Below are 10,910 nucleotides of genomic sequence, written 5' to 3' on the forward strand. Positions count from 1 at the left end.
AAATCGTAATTCGCTGCGACAATATTTATCAATGATAGTTTGTTTAAACTGACACTGCCTGAAGAGTTCCAGAATTTACAGGTGTCACTTAACGGCTGCACTCTTAACTGTAAGGGCTTCAGCCGACGACGCGGGTGGCTTTGACGCTAATGCTTCAATCTCGGACCATAGGAAAGATAAAAAATTATACAATGATATCGAAACATAGAAATTACAAAATAATACATTAATCTCGTATCGTAGAGAAGAATAGAAAATGATACACTAGTTTCTTATCGTGGGAAATAAAGGAAAATTGTAAAGATCGGAATTAAGCTAAATATATTTTGCTCATGATGAGGTTAATATGAAATAAAGCACCACTCAAATAAAGCATACAAAAATTGTAATTTTAGTACAGAACCACAACAGTGATTGATTTTTTGCAGGTAGTTAAGAAAAGGCATCATCGTTCCGAAAATTCAGATAAAACTATTTCTTGATATTTGAAAAGGAATTTCTTAAGAACTCAAAATATTTTTACTGAAGACGAAAGCTGCATCGGATGAAATGACGCACGTAAATTGATCGCATCATTTTATTTCTTATTGAAACCGAAGTTATATTTTTTTGACTTGTATTCACACGAACGATTCTCATGCGTGCTCGCTCAAGTGTTCCAGTTATATAAAGTTTGAGAAGAGTGATCAGGATACATTTATACAAAAGTGATATGTAATACGCTCGACGCGCCTTACTTCAACGTATTATATACATTTAAATGTCTTACGATCTATTCGAGACTCAGGAGACTACGTACTATACACAACTATTACATTATTCCTCTCGCAGCCAAGTTGTGGTACTGAACACTCCTACACGTGGATAGGCTTCTAATAGTAGAGGACTTAGTAGCTGTTAGGGCAGCGACAACAGAAATTATACGATTATAATTACAGCCAGAAAGGAAAATTGAAGGCCTATTATTGGTGTCGGAATTGAAAGGAATAGACGTACAATTTACAACGTCTATTCATTCGGATGGGATTCCGTGATGTATTGCACGAATAATGAATGACTGGCATGAATTAATACCATGCAGGTAGAACTTCGGGCACGGAATAACAACTACCATTGTACATTACTTGAGTCCTTTAACTCTGTTTTAATTAGTAAACAATTTAAAATAACGATATTTATCCAACTAAAAGATATGTAACGTATCCCTAATCAAACACTTAAACTTAGTCATAATTTAACTTGAACAACATGTATAAAACTTCAGAAGAATAAAAATTAAAAAACAAATTCAGTAAAAATGAAACAGTGCAATATTTGGTTTCGAAAAGGCTTAGTCGCATGGGTAATATATTAGTAGACTAGAACATATTAATTTTATACAATTTCAAAACATTCATATCTATCACACATCACTTTAATTGGCTCATCAAGCAACTGGAAGCAATGACGACTTATTGGCTTCCAGTCCCGACGAAGATTGGTCGGAAAATTTCACAATTAACCCAGTTGTGAAATATGCGTACATTGTGTTGCAACTTCACGTTCACGTGACGAAAAAATCAATGTAATACTTTTGTCGAGAAAAAATATCGTAAAATATTGAGCTATTTTCACGCAAAAGAAGCTACCGCAGATTTTTTCAACAGTTCATATCTTCAGGGCCATCATGTCCGCTCAACGTGCGGTATAGTGCTTTATATAATAAAATAATAGGTAATTTCATTTAATTTACTCCTTCAGAAGTGTCGGAAACCGTCCCGAACGAGTAAGAGTCTACGCGAAACAATCCGAAATTGAACACATAAATATTTCCTATAGATAACTTCTATACTAAGAATATCATATTTATCGCAGCTATTGATTCCAAGTGACAATAGGCTGGAAAATTTTATTAACGAGGGACACGAGCAGAAAAGATACGAACATACACGGAACAATGAAGCAATATTGGTGCAGTATAACTGCTGAGCCACCAAGGCTCTGCCAGGCGTAGGAGCGGATCCTGGCCACCAGGTCCAGAGGGGGAGCTGGCCAAAAGACGCTCACTGACGTCGCTCCAGACGAGAAAGGGAATTCTGCCAGACAACCGAAATATATCGCTACTAATATACTTGGAAAAGATCTTTATTAATCTTATATATACTAATCGAAGTTCGTGTTTGGCTTTGCATGTTTGAAGCCTGGCAACACAAATACATAGAGGCTGTTGGGGCGCGTACCTGATACTTATCGTGTCGGGATATTGTATATAGGGGCTGTTGGGAGGGCTGTTGGGGCGCGTATCCAGGATACTTATCGTGTCGGGACATTGCCAGGACCTAAAAATTTATTCTTAGTCGGAGAAAAGGAAAGGATTGAAACAAAAGTCGAACTAAGATCTTGCAATTGATTAATATAAATTTGATTTATCACACAAAATTGTTGTTCTCATATTTTGAAACAGTAATGACATGACAGTCCATTCTTCCATGTGTTAGAAGGGGTCATAATTTAATTAGAAAACATACGTTTCATTATTATTAACATGATTAGGGAAATTACAGATTTTGGGAAAACAGGTTAAAATATTATGCGTATCATCAAGCCCGGGCAAAGCCTGGTCATCCAGCTAGTATAATGTAAATTTCTGCAAGCAATTAATTCACTGAAAAATACTATCAGCATGAATCTATCGGAGTTACAAACCGCAATGCAATTTCACGGAGAAATCAAATACATATTCTGCTGCACCGCAAAGGAAGGGAATTAACAGAATCCCCATTTATTCAAGGAAGGTAAGCCATTCAAGTTCGACTCATAGGTAAGTGTGGAGTAATAAATTAAGAGGAAAATAGTTCAAGAATAATTAGTTCTGCAAGGCGAATATATCCAGACGTATTATAATGATCAGAGCAGTGACATGGAAAGCAGTTGCACTCACCAGCGTGGTGAGGGTAGGAGTTCTTTGGGACGTTGTCCTCATAGAAGTTGACCTCACGGATGAGATCAGGGACCTCGTGAGGGTCGTTGACCTCCACCTCGGACACGGAGACTCGGCCCTCAGAGGACCGTCCCTGGCCGGGCTGGTGGTCCTCCAGCGCCCCTGCCTTGCCCGACACCCCCACTGCAAGGAACCAGACCACGCACTCATAAAATTAATGGGTGCAACTCACGTCACGTCTGATGGGTCTAAATGGTGAGGCACGTAGCACTGATACGCCCGTTTGCCGATCCTAACTAAGTCAGGATGACTCACACGAGGGCATTAAGTGCATCGCTATTTGGACAAGGCCGCTCTTATTTCTGTGAGTGTCGTCAATATCGGATTCATATAACGTGACTAAAATACATTTAATGTACTAAGACCTTTTGTATATGGGATTCTTTTATAAATAATTTCACAAAACCTGCATGAGAAATGAGAGCAGCATTACTAATCATTAGACATGTTTACCTCTCGATCTACAAGACAATTGAGAAAAATATAATTCTTTAAACGTCGACAAATTAAATATAATTTTTCTTGGAAACCACTAATACATAGTCAAGCAGGTGGTATAATCATTGATAATACAAAGTATTATGCTCTTACCTATACGTAAGAAAATAGCAAAATATTTCAATCATCAGCGGTACCGAATTATCATTATATCATTACGATAGATGTTACCAGAATATGCATCGTCCCGCTGGTAGGACTCGTAACTAATCGTAACTAATTTAAACAATGATGACACAAATCACTAATGATATTCTATTATCGTTCAAACAAATTAATAAATACATATGATAGCTCACCTTCGTTATTTTCACCATCAAGTCTGATCTCGTGGCTTTTGGGTGGAGAGAAAATTTCTGAAAGGTAGAAGAACAGTATCAGTGTTGCATGTGAAGGACAGAATCAGTGTTGCATGTGAAGGACAGAATCAGTATTGTGTGTGAAGGACAGTATCAGTATTGCATGTGAAGGGGAGGAGGACAGTATCAGTATTGCATGTGACGTGATCACGCAAGTACTGAATTTAATGCAGTTTATCTACAAAATTTAAATGGAGTTTATACCTCAATGAATGTTATTTCAGAATAGCTACATAATTGATAAGTATTTCTTCGCGTAAAATAGTAATACGCTATTGAGGGATGGTAATAATTGTCACTGAAATAAACCTTACCATCAGAACATAGAACACGATCAAGATGATGGAGATAGCACATACCGTTGAGGCGAATATCTCCTTCAGTTTCGCCGAGGGAGTTCTTGGCGACGCATTTGTAGGTGCGGGAGTCGTCTTTGGTGAAGTTTAGTACCGTGAGTCGCATGTCCAGTTTGTATTTGTTTGTGATGGTCTCAGTCTTGTACTTGGCATCATTCATGACCATGACTTTGTCCCGGACCCAATAACTGATAACCTGTGAAAATTTTGTTTTAAAACATCAATTAACCTTTTGATTCAGCTAAAACAACCTTAAGATACTTTATTCTTATCGAGTAAAATTATTATTATTATTATTATACGAAACAGTTATCGTAGCGTCCGGTTCAAACGAACTTCGAGGGCACGTTACACACGACTTTAAAAGCAATCGAAAAAGAAATAGACACGAGAAAGGATGAGAACGGATAAAAATGACTTGATTCATAGGCTCTACGAAATAGTTTCTTCTATAGGCGTCGACGGAACACCTGCAACGACCGCCAGCAAGCCGTTCCAGGTTCTGGCGGCGATGACCGGCAACGCTTTGTCGCCGACGGTATATAGATAGATGTGTAGATGGAACGACGAGGTCCGCTGTTGATGACGAAAGCAGTCATCTTCTAGAATGCGCTGCAGACATTCCGTGAGATAAGGAGGCGTCAGACCGTATATAGGCATCGAAACGTCAGAACAGCGACCTTGAACTGAGTGCGCTGCATACATACGCAGCCAGTGAAGATCCTGCAATGTCGGCGTCACGTGGTCGAATTTGCGCTTATTGCACACGAGTCGAGAAGCAGCGTTCATTACGGATTGCAGTTTATAAAGCGCTGTGGTCGGAAGTCTATTGAGTGTGAAATTACCTTACCAAATAAAATTAGTTTTTGATGCATTGAGCTGAAACCGGTTGGAGCGCATTCAGTCTGAGACGGCGTCCATGCAGACAGACATCCGGGTCTGCAACGCTGCAGCGTCAGCTGATGCACAGTAGCCGTAAATTTGGTTGTTGTCAGCGAACATATGCGGATTCAAACTATGTGAATCAATTATACGCAACACGTCGACAGTATAAAATACGAGGAAGGATCTCGTAGGAGGAGGATAGGGCCGAGAACTGATCCCTGTGGTACGCCGCAAGTGACCAACGATAGCGTAGAAGAAGAGTTCCCGCGTCGAACGCATTGTAATCTATTGCTGAGATAAGACTAGAACCACAGCAGCACTGTTCCGCGTGGGCCGAATGATACGTCAAGTCGTCGCAATTAAGTGGCGTTTTCGAACACGTCAAACGCGCCCGATAGGTCGAGTAAAGCCACGGTCTACTGCTCGCAGAATGTCTGAAAGCACCTTCAGCACAGCGGTTTCCGTCGAGGTGAGATGACGGTATGCAGACTGGAGGCGAGGCACGAGCTCCCAGACTTCTGAAGATGGTTATGTTCAGCTTATGGGCCACAACGCGCTCCAGGAGTTTCGATCAAATCGACAAAATAAATACATAAAGTTTATCGGTGTTTCCTTTATCAATTTTCGTCAAATTATGCTGCAGTGCACGAGTACGATTAAAGGTTTGATCGCACCTGCTCCATTTCTTCTGAATGCATCTAAGAAGAATTGTGGAATTTTTCATTTGTCATCGGGTTCACTCAACGTTAAAAAAGAGCGGCTAGAAGTTAAAATGACAAAAATTAACCCCTGCCTGATAAATGGCATGGAAACTAATTTTTGGACGGAATGACTGTAACTGCAGGTGCGTAAACGATAAATTAAAATAAGAATTGGTTTTATGAGAGACGGCACCTGAGGGAAGGCCTCGACATGGCAGTCGATGGTGACGTTGTCGCCGGTCGGCACGCCCACAAGCTGGTTAGGCACGTGGATTTGTGGTGGAACTGCACGTAAATAAACTTATTATGAACAAATTATTTCATTTGTCTTCTTCCTTACATTACTGATTTCGTTCACAATTTTGTTATACAAAGCAGTCGGTGGCTTAATTCATCATTCCATTAAGTGCTTTTTTTGGATGCGCATTGCGTGCACACAATAAACATTAGTAAAGAATGTCATCACTAACACTGAATATAAGTAAAGGATGTCACCACTCACACTGGACCTCTAGTGTGATGCGCTTGCTAACAGAGGGCGGGACGCCGTTGGAGGCGATGCAGAGGTAGGCGCCCATGTGCGTGCGGCTCACACTCGACAGCTCCAGCACCTCGCCGTCCACCTGCGTCACTGCGCCGTCCACGGTACATAAGAATATTACATAACTTTATATTAAATAATAACTTAAATAAAACTGGCGTTGGTGACAGATAAATTCACCAAAACGCTGAGATATATAACATCAAACATAAACTATGGCTAGCGAGGTCACGTCGTTGCATTAATAAGGACTACAAGTCACCGGGGGTGCAATAAGGACTACAAGTCATCGGGGGTGCAATAAGGACCACAAGTCACCAGGGTTGCAATAAGGACTACAAGTCATCGGGGGTGCAATAAGGACCACAAGTCACCGGGGTTGCAATAAGGACCACAAGTCATCGGGGGTGCAATAAGGACCGCAAGTCACCGGGGCTGCAATAAGGACCACAAGTCACCGGGGTTGCAATAAGGACCACAAGTCACCGGGGTTGCAATAAGGACCACACGTCACCGGGGTTGCGGTCGTGGGGCGAGAGTGTGCCGCCGTCCTCGCGGCGCCACATGATGCGGGGGTCGGGGTGGCCGCTGCCCGTGCAGCGCAGTGTGATGTTGTCCTTCTCGCGCACCTTGATCAGCGAGTCGCTGCTGTTCGCGTCTACTATCGTCGGCGATACTGTGAAATATATACACGTTTTCGAGAACAAATAATTATAGAAGAGAAGAAACAATCATCCCTGAATATTGATGAAAATGCTTCGACAAAGTACAACTGTCAGACGTCAACTTCTGATCTGATGATCGAGAAGGTATTATTATTCACCGACCAAATGCATTTTCAATCGTAAATCCATTAGCAGCAAAAACAAAAACAACGATTTTGGTTAATTTAGGCCCAGTTCTTTTTCTTATATCTTTTTAAATACAGAATAAAAACATGGGGGTCTAGGGCCGTATTATCAAAAGATGTTTAAGTACACGTAGTGGCCGATTTCTGAATTGTGGTTGGGGGGAGACAAAGTTACAAACTCGTAAATATTTTGTGTCCTGACGAGCACAACTCCTGCACTGACGACGTACCTACGACGCGCAGGAAGCCCACTTGCGACAGAGCGGGCTTGGTGTTGACCTGACACATGTAGTAGCCTCGGTCCTCCTCACGCACATCTTTGATGTGCAGCGTCCACGTCTTGTTGTCCTCGTGCGTGACGCTGAAGCGCGAGATGCGCGTGATGAGGCGAGTGTGCACCGCCACGATCATCTGGCGCTTCAGGTGAATCCAGCCCACCTTACATCATAACAAAGTCTCTGGTACACTTGTGATAGTTTTCCTTTGCTTTCATTTTGCACATCATTTATTTATATTTTGCTAGCTTAACCACATAAATATTTTGCTAGCTTCACCGCAAAATAAATTGTCATTGAGACAAGATTTAATTGCCACGTGGTTGTAGAGCCTCTAACTTTGTGGTTACCTAGCCTTGTATGGTCACCAACCTTGTGGTTACTTAGCCTTGTATGGTTACCAACCTTGTGATTACCTAGCCTTGTGTGGTTACCAACCTTATGATTACCTAGCCTTGTATGGTTACCGACCTTGTGATTACCTAGCCTTGTATGGTTACCAACCTTGTGGTTACCAAGCCCCTCGACGGTACAGGAGAGCGATGCGTCGCGGCCTTTCGTGACGGTGACGTTGCGGATGTTGCTGCTGAAGCGCACTTCGCCAGCGCAAATGCCTGCAACACGCATCGGTCATGAGGCCAAGTAGCGGAATGCTCCGAAATTCTTACCCTGTAGAAATGCAATTTACGATTTTTGTCCTTTCATTTGAATCTCAAATAGCTCCAGCTTTTTTAGCATACAATTTAAATCAAGGAATTTTTGGTCAGAAAATTATAATAGAATTTTTAATTCATAAATTCTCCATCATTGTAAATATATATTAAAAACATAATCTTCATATAACACCGATGTGGCAATTGAATGAGTCAGAGTGCAACGTTGCCAGTGAGACGGCTCGAGAGCAAAACTTGAAATATACTGTTTGCAAAATCACCGTTAAACGGTATTACCAGCATTTAAGCGACAGGTCGGCACGTGAAAAGAAATACCGTGTGGCCGTTTTTATTTCACTTAAACACTAGAAACCTGTACATCTGACAAAAACGGCAAAACGGTTTATTTTTACGGGGCGGCCGGTCACTAGAATGCAGGCAAACCGTTTTTTCACGTTTTTTTTCAAACAATGTTCATCTAAAAGTTACAAGTTATTTATTCGACATCGCTATTTCGTATTATTTTATTTATTTGATAAATTTAATAAATTTTTGTTCCATATCAACACATTTTCGTAAATTTCTATGACTATGAATATTAAACGTGCTTGGACAAAAAAAAAAACTCCGTTTGAGTGCAGTGCGATTACAGGCCTAAATTATTAGAGCATGTTAGCGATGAGCTCATTAATCACAATACTGTTCATGGGCAGTAAGTAGTTATATTGAACAGAGTTGTATAGAAGACAGTTGTGTGAACATTACTGATGAATCCTATTTAAATAAAACATAGTTCCATTGCACGTTTCTCGAGAACCTGCAAGGTAAAACGAGCAATAAAAGTAGGTGTTATAGGCGTGATATCAATAATTCCACATTTTTCGACCAATACGAATCCCGGTTAGATGCTACAGCTCCTTGACCATACTTCCTAATGCAAGCTTTCCCAAATGCCACGCCATACTCGAACTTTTCTAACACTTCACGAACATCAGTTTGTTAAATGTAATTGTAGTGAAGTCGGCGAACGTGTTGCGTTGAAGAACTAAGCAAATGTCACCGCATTACTGCTGCAAGTCTGGCAAAGTCCAGCACGGCTAAGTCCAAACAGAGAATGAATTCGTCTATGGTTCAATTTAATTTATTTCAAAACTGTTGAATTGTAGATAAAAACTCTTTTTAAATTTATAATTTGGCGCTCTAAATAAATAAAATGCTTTATTAGTCATTTAGATAAGAACTTGATTTCCGAGAGTGAACGATACTTATTATAGAACACGATTTTCGAGTTCAGTCAGAAAACAAATATAAAAACCAGCAGAAAATTAAAGTTTTGAAATAGCTCTTAAACTGAAAAATAAAATGCTGATAAAACGTGCACAATATAAAGTTCATTTCACAGCTCCATCAAGAGCTTATAAGCCCCCAAGAACTTGAAGTCAAGTATTTTAGGCCTAAAAATATTTTTAAAATTCGTTGAAGATGGACCAGTTTTTGGCATACCGCCACGGCCATCGAGATCGAAAGATGCAGCCGGAAATCACCAACGGCAATGAAATATTGCAGTCAGAATATGGTCTTTTGCCATTGTGAGGACTCTAATGCTCGTAATATGTGCTCCGACAATGCCTACAGCATGCAAAAACAATAAATTACACATTGAAAACAACTGTAAAAATATCGCAACAGTATTGTAATCAGTATCGTAATCCTTACATTATATTAAAATTAATGACGGTGCTTGGATGGCGAGGCATCAAATTGAATGGAAATAAATAATTTCCATGCAGCCATAATGTATGTTTACGAATGGAATTTAATTTTTATAATTATATTTACTACATATTCTTGTGAGCAGTGATTAATAATCACCGATTTTGTCCCAAAATCATATTTCAATTTATATGTTTTAATAATATTAAATTAGATTGATAACGATGTTTCACAACCAAGTTTGCGGTTCTTAAATGATTGAAGATAACTTCAAGAATTTTGTAACGGCTGAAATATATATAGGAGTATTTCGCAGAATATTTTTAGTGAATGCTTGGCCAAGGGCACGCGTTTAGTGCTTGAGAATTGAACGTCGCAGCACGTAGCTGTTTGAAGCCCTGCAGGATGCATGTGTAGGCTAGAGCATCGCCAGATACGAAAAATCACTAACTTGGAACAGACAATATTAAAAGCAAGAAATTTCAGACCAAGTGCAATGAGAGCCTACACAGACATTCATGCATGTGCTTCCTAATGTGTTTTGTGTTCTTACATATTCACATATTCAAAATTTATGAAATTCCTCAACTAACATCATCAGTATTCAAATTAAAAAAAAATTTAAGCCATCCAGATTTGAAAATCAGGCACGTTTGTATTCATATTCAGTTCTGTAACTTAGAAATAATATAACACAGAACATAGGGCCAGTTCTTGCACCGCCTCCTGCATGAAGCGAAGCACTCATTGCAAACAGCGTCACGTTCCAAGGCAATCCTGGTGAGCAAAGTGGCAAGTCTAATCTGTGTGGGGAAGTTAGTTGAGATGTGCGTGTCATTAATATTAGTTAGAGCCAATGGTCCCCAGACTGCTGATAACTGCGTAGGAACATGATCACCTCACGTCCTGTTAATTAGACTCGTGCGTAGAGGCGGTGGCTGCAAGGAGTACGACAATATTGTCGCTTGCTCGGTCAACGCAAGACACCAACACTTCCTTGCTTATAACGCCATATATTGTCGTCAAAACTTAAATAACTGTTGTTTATGATATTCAAATAATAATCAAATTACTCTAACAAATAGTATGAAGTTTAATT

At 40.0% G+C, this 10,910-nt stretch overlaps 1 protein-coding gene across 1 annotated transcript; it reads right to left on the reverse strand.

The window, feature by feature from the left end:
• Positions 1 to 518: 518 nt before the first annotated feature.
• On the reverse strand, positions 519 to 8,072 carry LOC108671258 (lachesin-like). The gene is made up of 9 exons (XM_018158756.2): positions 7,950 to 8,072; positions 7,401 to 7,608; positions 6,835 to 6,996; positions 6,282 to 6,410; positions 5,973 to 6,064; positions 4,197 to 4,389; positions 3,778 to 3,834; positions 2,921 to 3,103; positions 519 to 2,075 (listed from the first exon to the last, which is right to left on the reverse strand). The coding sequence occupies exons 1-9, from the start codon at positions 8,070 to 8,072 to the stop codon at positions 1,855 to 1,857; spliced, it is 1,368 nt and encodes a 455-aa protein (XP_018014245.2). The 3' UTR covers positions 519 to 1,854.
• Positions 8,073 to 10,910: the final 2,838 nt, after the last annotated feature.

Source organism: Hyalella azteca, unplaced genomic scaffold (genome assembly GCF_000764305.2).
Source record: "Hyalella azteca isolate HAZT.00-mixed unplaced genomic scaffold, Hazt_2.0.2 contig2483, whole genome shotgun sequence".
Lineage (NCBI taxonomy): Eukaryota > Metazoa > Arthropoda > Malacostraca > Amphipoda > Hyalellidae > Hyalella > Hyalella azteca.

Coding starts and splice junctions, on each gene's coding strand:
- LOC108671258 (XM_018158756.2), bottom strand. CDS start 8,072: ATGCGTGTTGCAGGCATTTGCGCTGGCGAAGTGCGCTTCAGCAGCAAC. Junction 6,997..7,400: donor GGGCTTCCTGCGCGTCGTAG/GTACGTCGTCAG, acceptor TATATTTCACAG/TATCGCCGACGATAGTAGAC. Junction 3,104..3,777: donor TGATGGTGAAAATAACGAAG/GTGAGCTATCAT, acceptor GGTTCCTTGCAG/TGGGGGTGTCGGGCAAGGCA.